At 42.5% G+C, this 18,661-nt stretch overlaps 1 protein-coding gene across 1 annotated transcript in view; it reads right to left on the bottom strand.

The window, feature by feature from the left end:
* JAG1 (jagged canonical Notch ligand 1) overlaps positions 1-18,144 on the bottom strand; it is a 45,153-nt gene extending 27,009 nt beyond the window's left edge. The window contains exons 1-2 of the mRNA XM_073672221.1: positions 17,760-18,144; positions 17,042-17,347 (exon numbers count right to left, since the gene is read on the bottom strand). Of these exons, the coding sequence (XP_073528322.1) occupies positions 17,042-17,347; positions 17,760-17,837 (384 nt within the window). The 5' untranslated portion in view covers positions 17,838-18,144. The remainder of the gene's footprint in view (positions 1-17,041; positions 17,348-17,759) is intronic.
* Positions 18,145-18,661: the final 517 nt, after the last annotated feature.

Here is an 18,661-nt window from a genome sequence, read left to right as displayed (position 1 = left end):
CTACTACCCAAGCCGGGGAGGCAGAAGCTCTCGCTCGCTCTCTCTCTCCGCTCAGCACAGGCTTAAAGTTTTTGACAAAGCTGAGATACAATGGGACCACTTTAAAACACGTCTTTAAGGAGACTAGAAGTGGCTAAATCCTCGGTTGTATTCTCATGCGAGCAAGTTGGAGCTGGTGCCCAACGAGACAGGAACTAAAAGTTGGCTCAGTCATGGTAGTAGCTGAAGATCCATAACCATTTGGAAACGAATGGAATGTGGTAATTACATAGAAGACAAAATCAGAAGCACATACAGCATTTATGGAGAAAGGTAAACACCTTGAAGGTGTAGGCATAAAGATAACTTCAAAAGTCAGCATAAAGCTACTTCTAATAACTTGACCGAGCATGCAGTCTTTGAAGGAAAGCCCTTCTTTGTGAGGCTCCTCTTGGAATACAGCCTAAATATGTTTCATAGTCAAAGAACAGGATTCCATTTTGTTCACAGATAACTGTGGGAAAATTCTGAGACGAGTAAGCAAATCTTCACGAGCCCAGACATGTTCATAGTCTTCGATACAAAGGCCACCGCCAGGGCCATTTACCAAGTTATGAAGCTATATTTTCCAAATATTTACAGCACATATTATATTTTTATGGGCTTTTATTCAACTTGTACAGTCCCGGGAAAGGGAATCTGCAAAGTGTTCACAACAATCCACCAAATATTTGCTGCGTTATTACCACACCTTCATTCTTGAGAATGTAACTGCAATGGGATTATTGCTTTAAAAAGACCAAAGTTAATTTACAGTGGGTGATGGGCATTACACAGGAAAGAAAATCTAAAGTATTTTTACATATAACAAACCCTGCTGATAGTGAAAAAGAAAAGGAGGTGCGATGTAGAGATTTCCAAAACTATTAGAGATCAAAGTCAATAGCCAACTTTTATTCCAGTCAAAGTAAAGGAGAAGCAGCACTACGCCAGTAGTTTGGGTGCTGGTTCCAGAACTGCGGCTCAGTCCAGGAACACACACACACACACACACTCTCTCTATATCGCTCTCAAAAAGAAAAGAAAGACACATCCAGATCAACCTTTCCACCAGAATTTCAAGAATTAAGCGGTAAAAGGCTACATTTATTTCACCACAACACAAGTGTAACAAAAATGCTAAATACCAAACCATACTATAAGAGTCCAAAATGTGTATTATATACAAATAATCTAGGCAAGTTTCAAAAGTTTACAAAAACCTAAAACATATATGACCTCTAGGTGGTAACTGAATTATAGAAGTCTTTATAAACGTATCACATCGTGTCAATGTGTACCCGCTCATCGTACAACCCCCTCAGTTTCACCATTCATCTTTTAACAATGAGCTGAGCACTTGGCCAATAAATTATTATATCTGCCAAGTCTGGAATGCCGAACTGATGTTAGTGCCAAAAAGGTATAACTAATTACTAACTGAAGGTCCAATAGGGGGCCACGCTCGCTCCACATCTGCCTGCCTGGTTGTTAAAAAGCTCTAGGTTAACTTCAGTTTTTTCACCCTAAAAAAACTGGGCTGTGGAGTCGGTAAGCCAAACTTTCGACTCAATTCAATTTCCATGCCACTGACTCCCGACTCCCTCATACACGGCTCATGTTTAAAGAGATAAATTTATTGTAGCACAGATTCATCTCAGCTAAAAGTCTGGACCCTTAGATCAGAAATGGGACATTTCATAACTATCCCAAATTCTTATGAAAAAAATATTCCCCACAAACTGCATTGAACTACTGTACCCAATTTATTATGTTATATATATTTATTTTATATTTTAGGAGTCGGAGTTGGTCCATTTTATACCAACTCCACAGCCCTGCTAGAAAATTCCGGCTCACTCTGGTGTAAGGTTTTTGGAGAGCTCTGTTGATCTTTTAGAGCAAAAAGTCCAAAAGGAAATAGCTACTCAATCATTAACCAAAAACAAAATTGTAAATGAAGTTCAGGAAAAAATAAGAAGAAATCCCAAAACCTATAGACACCAATTGTTAATGATATTGCTCATTACGACTTTTATTCCATCAGTCGTGGGTAACTTAAAGAGGTTTTCCCACAAACAAAAAGTTAATTTAAAATCAGCAGATCTTGGAATAATAAGAATTTCCACAATTGGATGTGTTTAAATAAAATGTTCCTGTGCTGAGATAATCTTATAAATGTGCCCCTCCTGTGTACTGTGTAATGGCTGTGTCTGACAATACAGGGACATGGTCTGATCATACCACAGCTCCTGGGCAGGAGGAGAGAAAAAGAGTATACAGACATTACAGCAGGGGATCGCAGCTGATTCTTTTTGTGAGGTAAAACATTTTCCTACCTGTTATTAAACAAGGTTTTACTTCAAAGAAAGAATCCTCTGCGATTCCCTGCTGTAATGTCTGTATACTCTTTTGCTTCCTCCCCTGCCCAGGAGATGTGGTATGATCAGACCGTGTCCCTGTATGGTCAGACACAGCCATTACACAGGACACAGCAGGGGCACATTTATAAGATTATCTCAGCACAGGGACATTTTATTTAAACACATCCAATTGTAGAAATTATTATTATTCTAAGATCTATTGATTAAAATCAACTTTTCTTTTGTTCATGGGAAAACCCCTTTAAATTATTTCTTTCGAGATATATAGATAGATAGATATAATCTATATCCCTTCTGCACATTTTTTTTTTTAATCCAGAATCACCTTCTGTACATGGGGCCAAGCAATTGGTAGTCTAGCAGGTCAGAAAAGTTAACCTCTATTTAGCCAAATTTGAGAACCTCAGACGGTCATTCTTTTTGAGGTGATTTTAAACTGGTTGAAAAGCTGTGAAACAAAACACAGAAAAAAAAAAAAAAAAAACGGTGCGGTCAATAAATCTGCCATGTGCCAGACAGGCCAGAAATATGTCAGATGTGTTTGAATAAGCGATGTTGCTTACACACATCATTTACAAAAAGTCATAAAATTTTTTTTAAAAAAAAGTCATGACAAGATATAATTATCATTTGAGGATTGCTAATGGGAAATAATCTCACTGTATACCCTGCTCCATACATCATTGATCCCGGCTTTTACATAACTGTATGTGGCCCGAGATAGAATACCTACCGAATGAAAACGAGAGGGAGAGAAAAGCTCACTCATAATTATAATGGGAACTGTTGGTTTAATAATGGGTGAATGAACGCTCACATCCGTCTGGCTGCATTCAGGTTTACTGAACATCTCTGGAATGAAGGCAACCAGCAGGTTTTAATGTTCCCATGACCATAGATGACCTCTGATAAATATACATCCAACCCAAATAATAAAACTGCACACAGTCAACGTATTCAAATGAGAGATCTGCCGCGGTGTCAAAGATCAGCTGTGTACTGATAATGTCACACTTAATTAGCCACTAGAGGTCTGACCCCCGAGTCAAAAAAATGCCCCTCCAGGAATATGTGGAGTGTGGAGGCCATACAAGTCACGTAGTGAATGTAGAGGCTTAATTTCAACCAACTATACATCATAAATAAAAGGCCTCAAATAACTAATATAATACCCAACAATGTACATGTTCACCATATTCAGATATCTATAATCTGTGCGGCAAATTTGCCCAGATCATAAAATAACAAAAAAGGGACGAGGTTTCCATACGCATTAGATAGCCGACAGCGCACTCTTCCAACTTTCCCATACACCGAAACGTTTGATTCCGATGTTCTCCGGCAGCGAGTCATCTCCGCTCCAAACAAAAGGATTAGTCGATACTATTTGACAGGAAGGATCCTTCTACATCATCTGTTGGGTGAAAGTCAAGAGGCTCTCATACACATTAGACTGTATGTGGGTTTTCTAAGTGGCTTGCCGAGGGTTAGGAAAACACGTTTGCTTTCTTTCAGAATCGCCACATCTGCGTTCACGTAGTTTCAGCTTTTGCAGCTCAGCTCTAATGAAGTGAATAGGCCAGAGCTGCAATACCATACACCACCTGTGGACAGGTGTGGTGCTGTTTTGTTTTTTTTTTTTGGAAGGAGGCAGTTATATATTTTTTAGGATTTCCTTGCAACAGCTTTGAGCAGTGTTCCAAAACTCAACTGGGAGTACTAAATGGCACTTATTGCAATGTATATGATCTTTTTAGCATTTTTTTTTCTATGTGAAAACAACTTGTGCGTATTTCAGTCTTTTTGAGCCTCTTAACTGCTTCAGGCTTTGGAAGCTGTGAAGCGGCTAAAAGGAAGTGACCTGACCACCCTTCAGGAGGCCTCCGTTTGGAAGCCGCTCACTAGTTTATACATAGAGTTAACACACACACACACACACACACACACACACACACACACCACCCCCAATGGCGTCAAAACTGCAGCAAAAAAATGATGAGTTACCAAAGAAGATTCTTTAGGAACAACACAGCTGTATTCCTGAAGTGTTTTTTTTGCTTCAAAAACTCATCTGGAACGCCAACATAAGACGGCGCGTGCACAAACCTTGGGCCGATGCATCATACAGTTTATGCCATAAATATAGAGTATAAACTGTTTGAAATGTTGCAGAACTATAGAGCTAAAATTCTGCAACTTTTCAAAAAGTGTGAGAAGCCTCGGCCACATTCACATGTTCAGTAGCAGTGGGTGAAAAATGCAGAAGTGGAGAAGTGTTTCTATTATACTTTTCCTCTGATTGGTCAGTTTTTTACCTCCGTATTTGCAAGTGAAAATCAGGAGTGGAACAAATACTGAACATGGCCTTATACACACATCTCATATACAGGACACTCCAGCGAGCTCTTCATCAAGACCAATGTCAGTCTTAATGATTCGGCCACAAAGTGACTTGCCTATAGCAACATAGTAATATTAGTACAAGACCGAAAATAATCAGCTATTTCAATAGTCACACAGCTTTGCCGGACTCCTTAACAGCAACTTTGTCTAGCTGGTCTTCACGGATATATAGCTACACAGATTTGAGACCCTGTGGAAAGTGTAATGGCGGCCATATTGTTTGTCAAAGACGCAAGTTGAAAGGCAAAATATTGTAATGGGGCATTTATAACACTAGTGTCTTATATGGTAGAGGGGTCTTTGGGTCCCGGGGCCTACCAGGTGGCATTTATAAGACACTAGTATTATGTGGTAGAGTGGCCTTTGGGTTCCGGAGCCTACCAGGTGGCATTTATAAGACACTAGTGACGCACCCCCTGGGCCGTATGTGTGTGGGGATACCCGGAACCGGACCTCTTGTGGATTCTGGGGGTGGTAGTCTCTGTGGCGGCGATCCGGGCCTTGCCCAGGGCGGTCAAACCAAATGGCAGTCTATATGCTGAATGTCCGACTACGCCACCCGTGGATTGCGGTCAGAGTGAACCGCCGCTGCAGGGCAGACCACTGAGGCTGGTGTTGTGGGTGCAGCGAAGGATAGTACAACTCCCCACGGGAGGAGTATAGCCTCAGGGCAGCAAAGTGTGGATATTGGGGGTGATGGCGCGCGGGAGCAGCAGTAACGACACAGAGTCCTGTAATGCAGTCCAGGGTGTTTACTCACAGTTCTTTATCCACGTTACTACAGCTGATCATAAAGTCGCACTGTGTTCACCAGGTGAGGGGCTCGGCCTACTCCCAGATAACTTTGGAGCGTTTCACAGGACCCCCTTTGTGTGTCCTTTCTCTGGCCTGTCATTCCCCGCCAGTGACCTCGCTTCTGTCTGGCTGCCTCGGGCCTTCTCTGGTAAACCTTGGCGCCGTTTCCCTGACCCTATGTGGTGCCTTCCTAGCAGGTGTAGCGAGGAGCTGCGCCACATAAAATGTCACAGCCTCCGGTTTCTAGCTGAGGGTAGTTCCCCGCCTCCACTAGCTTCGGGGATCGGTCTCCCCCTTTGGCCTGATCCCCCTACGCAGGTAGATTCGGGCGTGCGGTGGAGACTCGCCGGTCCACACCCCTGGGGTTCCTTCTTTCCTTGTTCCTGGAGCCTCCTCCGCTCCGCATCCTTCCTTCTCCTTCCTCCAGGCTCCGGCCTCTCCCAGGCCTGCCTGCGGAGCAGAGCTCGGTCTGAGCCTCTGCTCCCTGTCCTCTCCTTTTACTGACTGAACTTCTTCTCTCTCCTTGTCTCTAAGATGGCGCCCACCTTTTATACCTCCCTCTCAATGCACCCAGGAACTGACCTCTCCCTCCTATGCACTACAGGGTCCCCCCTTACTCGGTGTTCCCTCCCCCCCACTCCAGCCAGGGACAGGGACTGTCGTGCTCTACTTGGAGCATATCGGTCGCCCTGCCCCCCGGAAATGTGGTGTAATGCATGCAGGTGTCAGAGTCCTGATCCACACTCCATCCTTACCTGGAAGTGAGATATCGCACATCTGGTTGAGATGCAATACCTCTGTAGCGACCGAACCCTCGGGGCGCTACACTAGTATTATGTGGTAGAGTGGTCTTTGGGTCCCGAGGCCTACCATATGGCATTTATAACACTAGTGTCTTATGTGGTACAGTGGCCTTTGGGTCCCCTTTAGGCACCAGGGCCCAGGTGCGACTGCCACCTACATCCACCATAGCCAAGCCCCCGTTGGTTGTTCTCCAGCTTTCCTAGAAACAGTTACGCCTAAAGAATTTTAAAGCTATGGGAATGAAGAGGAAAAACACTTGGGGACGTAAGAGGGAAATGCCTGTTAAGAGACCAGATTGTCACAAATTGAAATCACACATTTTTTCCAGCATTCCCTGCACACGGATAATGACAGACACGCAGTTTCAAGCGCTGGCTGCTGCCTTGCCTACAAGCAGACACTAAACACTACGTCGTCTGTATATGCATCATGTAGTTGCAATTTCCACATCCTTTGCCAAGAGCAGAGCTTTCACCAGATATGAGAAAGCACCTAATCATGTCACAGCTAGGGAGCCCGGCTCGTAAGCCTTACAAAGAAGGTAACAAAGCTCTCGTCGGGCCTTGTCCGTAAATTGCTGACTGGACGGAAAGTCCTGCTTTCACATAATTCCTAGAGAACCAAAATGAAAAGTGATGAGCAATACCATATTTACTGATTGGGCAGCAAAATAAAGCCGCTTACTCATCGGGTAACACATGAGCATCCACTGACCAAACCACACATCAAAGACAGGGCTCCTGTCACACATGTGATAGACGCCATCGGAGTGGTGGCACGGTGAGAAATCCAACGCCATCACTAATAACAGTGCTAAAACCACATCAACCAACAACTGCAAATACATAAATTCATTAACCAAGTTGTGTGTCGGAGAAGCCAAAGCCACAAACCATAACCGAATTCATGAACTTGTAGGATACAGTAGCGAATGTCTTGCCAAGTGACGGAGGGCAGACAAATGCCACTATCCAGACTATGCATGTGCTGTATCCAATACCCTGGGCTGATCTCCGATCTGGCAAGCCCTCTGGAATAATGAGTATCCTGTGAATACATAATGTGCTAAAGTTGCCATTGTGTGAACTAAGTCCACGGTTTGTCTGGGAGCCGAGCTCTGCTGAGTCTACTGCTGCTTCCTGTTGCTTGTCCTGTATTTGCATTATTTTTGGATGGGCCCCCATTATGTTCTGTAATCCTCGGTGCAGTCAGAATGGCCATGCTATTGTTCGTGGTTAATATTAGCAGTCATTGCCTGTCTGGGTGGCCAGACTACAATGTATCCTAATCACAAAAACTCGCATGTATTAAAAAGATTTTTTTAGTTAATGATCATATCAATAATCCGGTTAACATTTACTAGTTATTGCTCATCTGTATAGCAGTTAATTTAGGAGGTCATTGGGGGGAGAAAGTTTTCTAATGGTCTCATAATTTGCGCATATGCTTCATCTTTTATTAGATATAGTTTGTTTCCCACTATATTACTTAGTGCAGTGCTTTTTTTTTGTGCATTAATATCAGGGGGTATTATTTGGAAACTTGGAGGGTGTATCTACACGTCACATGCTAAAAATGAAAAAGTTTTGAGAGCACACCGTAAAGGTTATGTTCACACTGAGCTTTTTTAGGCGTTCAAAAATCTGCTTTTGGAAGGGTTCCTCTTGAGGGTGTTTTATGGAGGAACCTTTTTGGATCAGAAAGTAGGAAAACAGAGAGGAAACAATAGACATCCTCCTCAAAATCTCAAAACTCCCCCCAAATTTTATTTTTTGGAGTGGGGTGGGGTTGGAATGGAAACGATGCACACATAGCCACTCAAGCGCCTTTGAAGAGTTTTGGAAAATGATTTTCCTGAAGAGAATTTCTTTTGCAGCCTTTTAATTGGCCAGTGACTAGTTTGGAGCAGATTACGCAAGATTGGCTTCAAAATAAGTTATGACGACTTGGTGAAGAAAAGTGAATGTAAGAACTTTAGAAAAAAGGGGACGAGGAAGGAAAAAAAAGCGAGAATTTCCCATAGCAATGAACAGGAAGAGTTTTCCAAGAATTTTGGACCAGACGCACTTATGACTGAGGAAAAAAAAAGTTCACACAGTCTTTTTCCACAGTTTAAAAACGTTTGTTGTTCAAGTGGAAGACGCACCAGAAAACTCTTCTGGTTTGTGCAAGCTGAATCTTTTAGCCAAATTTTCAAAGCAGAAACAAAAATTTGAATTGTGTTTTTTTTTTATTTATTTATTTTTTTATGAGGATTTGGAGAGTTTCCGGCTCAGTCTCTGCTCCAGAAACGCTAAATAAATGAAAAAAAAAAAATGCAGTGTGCACATATCACCACCACCTATCCCCTCTGAAGTTTTGTAAACCCAAAAGGTCTTTTTTATAGAATAAAAAAACAAATAAAAAAAAAAAAAACACTAGCACTTTTGGCCATGTTTTGAATTCTATTTAGCAATGAAGAAAATGCTGGAAAAATTCTCTCATATGTGCCATAGTTTGGATAAATGAAACTTCATATCAAAGTAGACTTTTATTGTGGCCATAAATTCCTTCCCCACCATTTGACATTAACCCGCCATCTTAAAGAATCCCACTGATAATTAAATGCACTAGTTACAAAAGGGTGGCAAGGTTAATAGATAGAATACCAGCTGGCCAGCCAAGCACAACAGTCAGGTTCACACACAGCAGGCAGGAACAAGAGCCCTTTCTACTGATTTACCTGAAGTGCAGAAACAGGGTTGAGCTGGTAGAAAAACTTCAGAGGCCCCATTTTTATAATCTATTTCTCACACTGTGGATATGTAGTGCAACGACTGTAAGAGTGTCAGCTCCTGAGACTGCAGACCCATCACCTTTAGTTCACCATTTTTTGCTTTAATTTCTGTTTGACTCTTCCTAAAAAAAAACATTTAAGGCCATGTTCACACATTGCGTTTTTGCGGCTTTATCCAAATTTTAAGCTGCGTTTTACAGTACCAGCAAAAGCTATATGAGATGCCAGAAATCTCATGCACAGATACATTTGTTTTTTCCCCCGAATTGATTTGAAAACTGCTGCATGTCACTTCTTTCAGCGTTTTTGTGGCCATAGAAAGAAATGAGAAAGTGAAAAAACACCCAGGTATCAGGTTTTGCTGTGTTTTTTGGTGCAGAAAACTTAGGAAGTTGGATCATGGTTTTTTTTTTTTTTTTATTTTTTTTTTTATCATGTCTTTTCAAAATGTTTGAACATTGCAGTTTGTGTTTTTTTTTCCCCAGTGTTTTTGCGGCATCTTTTTTGCCTCGATTCAAGGCAAACACCTACAGTGGTTTTTCAAGCAAAACACTCAAAATGACACCCACTCGTTTTTTGGAGCGTACCCACTCAAGATCGAGTAGTGTTCACATGATGCCACGGCCCCATTATCAGGAGTGGGACCCAAAACCAGGTGAGGAACAATCAGAGAAAAGGTATAATAGAAACAGGTCACCAATTCTGCACTTATCACCCATTCCTGAGAAAAAATACTGACTGAACACTGACCAGATACTGATAGTGGGGCCATGGCCTTAAAAAAGTGACCCTCGACCCAGGGACTGAAACGTGACTATACATTACTCATCTATGTCACCCTCCCCAGTTGGCCTCCAGCTGTCTACTTCACTGACCTTCCGGGCCTCTTACATGCAATATGGCAGCCGCAGTGACATGGGGAGTACAGAGGCAAGTCTGAGCTTTACCACTTCTACTCCAAGGCCACATTCACACGTTCAGTATTTGGTGAGTTTTTCACATCAGTATTTGTAAGCTAAAACCAGGAGTGGGTGATAAATCCAGAAGTGGTGACGTGTCTCTATTATACTTTTCCTCTGATTGTTCCATTCCTGGTTTTGGCTTATAAGAAAACCTCTCCAAATACTCAACGTGTGCACGTGGCCTAACTGTACCATGGAGGTGAGGTTCAGAGCTATCACTGCCCCCTAGACCTTTGTGGTAGCCATCTTGAAGGCTGGAAAATGGTTAAGCCAGTCTTTGGCCATGGTCAGTATTTTACATCAGTATTTTTAAGCCAAAATCAGGAGAGGAACAATCAGAGGAAAAGTATAATAGAAACACGTCACCACTTCTGTATTTATCACCCAAATACTGATGTAAAATACTGACCAAATACTGAACGTGGCCTTAGTGTACAAGACAGCAACAAGTGCCGTGACTATACATGACAAATTAAGAGTCACTTTTCAAAGCCAAGAAGGGGGGGGGGGACGGACGGACGGGTTACTTCAAATGTGGGCTGAAGGCTACAAAAAGCTTGAACAGATGATCACGATGGCTGCCTTCTTCCAGAAACAGCACCACATAACTTGTGTGTGGTACTGTCAAAATCAGCCTCCTTCACTTCAAAACTGCCATATGATATGCAATTCATGGACAGGGGTGGCCCTATTTTTGGAGGAACACAGCCATGTTTTTCTAGAGCCGGTTTGACACATCCATCATTCACATTTCGAGTATGGTACGCATTGGACAGACAGGCTGGGGGTCTCGTGACCCCAATTCAACACCCGCTTATATAGCTTCATGAGGCTGTTGAATTCGGCTCAGAAGACCCACAGCTAGTCCAGACATCATGGCTGATACTCATACCGTGATTGTTGGACATGTGAAACCGACCTGATCCTACACAACCCTTTTAAATTAAGATCTTTTACGCCATCAAATGATAAGGGTTGTAGTCAAAAACTGAACGCCCTGCAAAGCCAATGTGAGCATGTTAGCTCAGCATCATTTACATGTCCAGTCCTTTCTTATCTGCCTAACTGGGAAAGGTCACAAGGGCTTAGCACATCAATTCCCAGTGTAAACTGGAGGAGGTGGAGGAATGCTTGTACAATTCAGCAGTATTTTATAGGTTATGTATTACATACAACAGCACAAATGGCTGACCGACATAGGACCAGATCCATCAAGAGGTTTATGGCAGAATTCTCGCATAAAACACTTTGAAACTTGGGTGTTTTGACGCCAGTCCCGGACAGCTTTGCCAAGATGGGAAGATCTGTGGCATGGCGCTGCCCACCTGTCAAAATCAGCAAAATTTACACCACTTTAGTGGCATAAATTATTCCAGAAATGTACTTCCAGGCGCACGCCATCTGTAAGATGCGCCTTATGCATTAAGTCCTGTGCGCTTTTTACTCCAGCCGTGCCTTCATTAAGACCGGTGTACAAAAAGCCAGTTTTAAATTAATCAGGCCCTAAAATCACAAATATAAACATCATTTAAGATATTTTAAAAACACATCCATTTTGTAGGGAGAAATACAAAAAGTGGCAATAAATGCAAACTACAGCTAACAGCATCCTGCAGATTGGGAGTTATAGTTTATGGCTGTGTGCCCACGTAGCATTTTTCAAGCGTTTTTGATGCGGAATTTCCGCAGCGTAAACGCTTGAAAAACGCTTGGTAACACGCACCCCATGGTCCCCAATGGGATTCCGCAAGTTCTATGCACATGCTGCGGATTTTTCCGCAGCGTTTATGCTGCGTTCAAAAATCCGCAGCATGTCATTTAATTTTGCGTTTCCGCAAGCAGAATTGCCTTTGTTCAATGCATAAAAAACGCAAGGCAATTCCGCATGTGGAAAACGCGTGATAAACGCGCGAAAAACGCGCGATAAACGCGTGCGGAATTCCGCATGCGTTTTTCCGGGAGAGGACTTGCATTTATGCAGCAGAAATTTTCTGCTTCATAAATGCAACGTGGGCACATAGCCTATAAGTGTCTGGATTAACAAAGACAACTTTGGTCCAAGAACATGATGATTCAGCCATTAAGTTGCAACTATCTCATGAAAGCAAATGCTCTGTCTGATAAGGTCTGAGGAAAAAATTAAAGAGGCCGCGGTTTCTTTAAGTGATAAAGTACTGGCTGAAAAAGGGGAAAAAAAAAGGGGGGGGAAATCATCTTTATTATCCTCTAGACTACAGAAAATAGCAGCTGAAAATAGACATAAAGATGAGCTTTTATAGTGTAAATTCTATTTTATTTTAAAATCAGTCCTCATCGTTCATAGCCACCGATCCCATTAGTAAGTAACCCTGCTACGGCACAGGTAAGAAAGTAAAGTGATTCTACAGGTTACCGTGGGCAACAGGGCCTACGTTAGTTCTGACATACGAGGCCTACTCTAGAGTTGCAGACTAGTTCTATGTGACATCAGAACTAAAGCAAGGAAACGGGGGAGGGGGGAGAAGGGTGCAAAAGGAAAAGTTGAGTAGTGGTCCTTAGTACCGTAAATCAAATAACACCATAGTCACCTTGCTTTTTGTCTAGCGGAGAAGTGATCATCGTCTGTATCTAAACGCAGCATCAGGTCTCTACAAGAGCTTAGTGATCAGCACAAGTCGTTCTCAGGAATGGCTGGAGTTGTTATGCAACAACCTGCACATTTAGGCCAAATTACATTAGTATTGAAGTTTCCCTTTAAATACAACTTATTTTAATAGCCCCTATGGTCCTGCAGATTGCCACGCAAGGCCTTTAGTGTATTAGAATATTAAAGCCTCATTGAAAGAGGTTGTCCACTACTTTTACACCGATGACCTATCCTTGGGGTAGGTCATCAATATCTGATCGGCCGAGGTCACTCGGCACCTAGCACCCCTGCCGATCAGCTTCTATCGGTGGCAGCCATCGGTAGTAAGTTCTCACTGACGGGGCTGCTCCGTGAACTTGTAGTGGCCGGGGCTTGGTACTACACCTCAGTCTTCTATTCAAATCAATAGGAAGCGAATGTGTAGTACCCTGCGGCGGCCACTACAAGTAGACGGAGCAGCTCGGCAAGTGAGCACTTCCTGACGATGGCCGTCACCGATATATGCTGATCTGCAGGGGTGCCGGGCATTGGACCCCGACAGATCAGACATTGATGTCCTATCCTAAGGACAGGTCATCAGTGTAAAAGTAGAAGTAGTGGACAACTTCTTTACGTACGCACCAAATAGAGGAATACAACAGACCAAGCATGTTCTGTTCTTAGTAAAAAAAGATGGGCCAGTAACATGATAAATAATTTGATAGTAAACCACTAAAGAAAAAGGCCAGGTTCACACACTGCAGTTTCAAGTTTTTGTTTAGAGCTCAACTAAACCATGAAAGACCCACAATGATGTGAGCGCAGTGGTCAGAAAGGCTGTGAGAAAATGTTAATCGCAACCTAATGAATGACCTAGTATACAAAATACAGATCTAGATTTATTCTTCCTTCTTGTCAAAGCTGTCTGATAAAATTTCTTCATTCTGTAGCCTCAGGACATCCGGAATTAGATTACTGGAGGCAGCTATTAAATTATAGGCCTAAACAAAATAGGTTACACGCAAAACCAATACAAATATAACACAGCGCCTAAGTGACATAACGTGATTAGGAAGGATAAGAAAAGGCAAAGTAGGGACAATGCGAATACACTGGACACTCTGTGCAGTGTGGACCGCCATTGCCATTCGCAGGTGCAAGAAAGTTTAGTGGCCTTGTTTTGTCCCATGTCAGCCTGTAACCTAGCAACTTTACGTTTATTTACAGCCCCCTATTCTCCAGGCCCATTACTCAAGACTACACAACAGAGAAGTCTGCTATCTTATCCAATCCATGAATTAAGAGATCACAAATACCCAGCAAAGACATGGAACAAGTAGGAATCCCATCGACATCAGTCCAGGCAACTGAGTGAAAGGCAAGAAAAACAAATAAATAAATTTAATTTTTATATTATATATATATATATATATATATATATATATATATATATATATATATATATATACACACACACACACATACACATACATATCCAGCTACATGAAACACTGCCTCCTAGTGGCCAACTTATAATAGAACTAAACAAACTAAAATAAAACCACACGATCTCAGGATACTCTTTTCCCAATAAAAGCAAAATATGCAAGGATTCCAAAATTAATGTTTCATCCGAACATCCTTTTAGTACACATCCCTGGTCTCCCCCCCTCACAGATAAGAGAACAGTAGCTCTTCATAACTCCATACCAGTGAACATAATAAGTTGTTCAGGATCAAACACCTGAATTTATTTCCTCAGGTTAGTAGGCAAACATCCGAATGAGCCCGTCCTTCAAAGCAAGAATGGGAAAGAAAGTCAAATGCCACAACAATGGAGGCACTACCTGCTTTGGCAGAACTTCACATACCACAGATTTTTATAAAACCTTTTATCCCTTTGATGGAAGTTTTGGATAACAGTTTTATCTCACTGCAAGCAAAACCTGGCTCTTTTTCTCCACCAACAGAGGCCACTTGTGTGAACCGGGGTATTGTACCAGTATCTGGCCAAACTTTACTTCCAGCTCTGCTCAAGAAGCACGATGACTACAAGGCGCAGTACTCTCTATACTTGGAGGAAAGAAAAAAATTCTTTCTGCATTCTTTTTATGGATGTTATATGATCTACTTGTAAATCAGATTGCTGAACGTAAACGTCCAGGGAGACTGACAATGTAGCAAGCGCCGAACATGTGATTGGTTCCATACTAGTCTCTTACAACAGGGGTGGCCTCATTACAAAAAAATATCTGTGGTCCCATTGGGCAACAACAAGGTTGAAAGCCTGAGATTGAAAACCACCAGTAGACAAAAGAGAACTGGCCTTTGAGCCAATTAAACCCCCTCAAGGTTAAGCAGTGGATGCCCACACACCAGGAAGAGTGATATCCAGCTAATTTAGCCACCAAGGCTTAGCATTAGAAAAATATAATTAGATTTGTACTTATGACCTGGATTTTTCTTTATTACAAACTACTAGCGTTGATAATCAAGAAATGGTTAAAAAAAAAAAAAAAAAAAAAAAGTTTACTTCCTAAAGAATCTACAATATTAAAACCAGGTTTCTCCAAACACAAAACAAGATATTTTTCAACAGTAAGATACACAACAGAAAATAGACAGTTTACCCTTGTTGAGTTTGCAATTTATAAGCAAACACATATGATCGTCAGCAACCTACACATGGTCTTGGATAACAAGTTAGCTCCTAAATAGCGAGCGAAACGTGGACTACCAACTTGTGAAATGTACTGGGAGAATTAATTTTTCAGAACAAGGAAAAAGTTATTTTGGACACTTTGCAGAAAAGAAAAATAGTCTACAACACCAAAGCCATGATTAATAGGAATGGCACTCCTTGATTCAGTGGAGTTTGCACACCCACCCTGCAACACCTGGCTGGGATCGAAGGACACAGCTGGAGGGGAAGGGTAGGGCAACCACTGGAACAGGCAGGGCGTTCGGAGATACCATAGGTACGACAATACAATATAAAGTCCTGTGCCTTCTGGATTGATGCCAAACCTTCTTCTAAAAGCATGCAAAGAAATTGATAGCCTACACCAGCAAATAACAAGTCTCTCTGGGATAGCAAAGGGCAATTACCACCCTGTCTAGCTTGAATTAACCAATGTAAACCACATGCAAGCCCATGTGTCATTCAGAAGGAAGTGGCGCAAATGAAGCATTCAAAAAGCACATGGAAAATATCATTGCTGGTTGGAAGCAATACCGTGACAGACAGGTGTATCGACAGATCCTACAGTCCAAAACAAACAAACAAACAATGCTCTCGGTGGGCATTTGCCCCCTTTCAAAAATTGCAGAACCCTACATTTGCCAATAACTTTACTACAGCTGTGGACGTAGAAGACATATTAAACCACAAAAAGGGAGGGGAGAATTGGAAATCTCAGCCCAGCCGGACACTGCTAGAAAGGTTTAGAGGGGATTAGTCCACTTCTAGCTCCTCAATGCTACTTGAACGGCAGACCCAACTTCTGACCTCCTAATACACTCAGTCAGTGCACTAAGCCACCCATAGACAGGACAATTCTTTTTTTTATTTACAAATATATATATATATAAAGTTATCTTTTGAGAACAACAATAAATGATACAAACCAAGTGGCAATACACACAACTGTGAATACATAATACCGTGAACATATAACCTGCCTGAATGGGACCCATGGATCACGACGTGCCACATACACATCAAAAGTTGCTATACATGACCACTACAACCAGAAACAAGACAACCGACCGATCAGATCTGTTGAGGGCATCAGAATGATGGGGTGGAATAAGAATTGTAGGGTTTGCAAGCAACTTTACACAGCATTCCCATATACTGGACTAGAGGATACACATGTTTGTAGGAGCAGCTCATACTATTCCCAGGCACTCCTCCCTCTCTCCTGGGTCACATACTGGAGATCACAGTCCACTTCTCTACTCCCCAGCCTCCCTCCTCTTCCAGTTGTATCCCTTTCTGTATCTCAGGCTGTAGTAGCTGAATTAACCCCTTGCACACTGACAGCTGATGTCTTGATCCTTTACTAGCTACTAAGACATCTACTTGTAAAGCCGCCAGAAAGGATCTGCGCTGCATTTAATCTTGCGATAATGCCATCTTCCTATTATGCAATACTGGAGTCACAATGTGCAGAGGACAAATGTTGGCATAAAAGCAATTGCAAAAAATAAAGAAAATATCTGACGTGTAAAATAAAAAAATCTGTATGTAGAAAACAAAAATAGATAAAAGTTTATTTCATAAGTGACTCACCGGCCATGCAAAACTGAATGGGAGCACAATCCTGTTCCTCTCACTATTCCTGCTGAATTTATGGTTGAAGGAATTCCCTCCAAGAACAGGGGTAGATCCAGAGCCGAAACTGCAAGGGCCCCCAACAGACACCCTGGATTGGTACTCCTTTAGGCAAACTTTAAAATAAGTATCACACTCATCCCTTGTGCACTTTCTATCAACGGGGTTCCTGGTGCCATCACAGCAATTGCCATTCTGCAATTCTCCATTGGGATTTTGCATAGATAAGATTTCCAATTCGAAGTACCCTGACGCTATAGACACCTGTTACAAAGAAAAGAAAAAAAAACACCTATGATGAGTGTTAAAGCACACTAAACAAAAAAAATGCAATCAATTTAGCCACTAATTGCAACAAGGTGCACCTTAAAGGGACAATACACCAAGAAAAAAAAAAAAAGAAGTGATTTTCCATGGGATGAGTCCAGAAAAAAAAATGTCTGATCACTACTTTATAACAGATCTCCAGTTTTGATCACTTCCAGAAACACATTGATCAAGCATGGCAGCAGCAGTCGCGTTAGACTGTACGTGTAGTGTCCCTTTAAATGCATGCAAAAAAAGTAGTATAAGTGCATTGGGTTAAGTGCACTCTTTGCAACAAGGTGCATGCAAAATAAAAAAAAAAGGAGGACGATGAGCTGGTCCTCCTGCGGTGGTGCATGGAGCTCCATACCTTCAGTGGGAGGCATAGTGCAGCAATGAAGAGCCTGATGGATGTGTCAGATATCAGGGGTCTCCTCCGTAGAAGCATTGCCTCTCTTCTGCAAGTGCTGCCCTGAAGCCACTGATAGCTGGGACCGCTCCACAGCTCTGATATAGGCTGCTGATCTGCTCATGCACGAGTGGAGGACAACACACTCCTCTATTGTCCTGAATGGCAGCAGCAGCAGCCTCCTTTTATCACTGGATCCTCTATTATTAATATTATTGATTCTGCTCCCTTTCTCTTTTTGCAAATCAGCTGCAAGCGTTGGATGAGACAGACAATGAGAGCAGAGTGCAGGCTGACTGAGAGACTGCTCATCTATGCAGAGGCAGCAGGAGGAGCAGGAGGATGGACCAGTTAATATTCATGATGCTGGGTGGTCACAGGCTGCACCCTGCCCCCTCCTCCCCACTCACTGCACTCTCCTCCTCCTCCTCCTCCTCATACACCGGGGGTTGGAGCAGAGACAGCTAAGGAGGGGTCTGTCTGTAGGTGAGGGAGACAGGTAGGAAGTTGGGATTAGCTGGCAGCAGACAAACCAGGTGCCAGTCACAACAAGGCAGGGAAATAGCAGTGAGCTAGTGCAAACTTGTGCCATGACTTCTGGGGGAGGAGGCGGCAGGAGGGGCTGAGGGTGCAGGGCTGGAGCGCACTCACTTCTGGACACAAATCGCACAAGTGTTCACTACAGTCACACTCTTCCTCAGGGCTAGAATCTCACGTCCCCGTGTCTACGTCTTGTGAAAAAGGACTAAAAAGACAGCACTTTGTCTCATGCTTAGGGCTGTGTGAGACATGGTGAAGATACACAGGATGGGATTGTAATCATTTTATTTATACATATTCTGCAGTGCTTTACAATTCAGACA

This window comes from Phyllobates terribilis, unplaced genomic scaffold, assembly GCF_046119375.1.
Source record: "Phyllobates terribilis strain yellow unplaced genomic scaffold, ASM4611937v1 Scaffold_3__8_contigs__length_932513732, whole genome shotgun sequence".
NCBI classification, from domain to species: domain Eukaryota; kingdom Metazoa; phylum Chordata; class Amphibia; order Anura; family Dendrobatidae; genus Phyllobates; species Phyllobates terribilis.
This window is presented reverse-complemented; position numbering and strand designations above follow the sequence as displayed.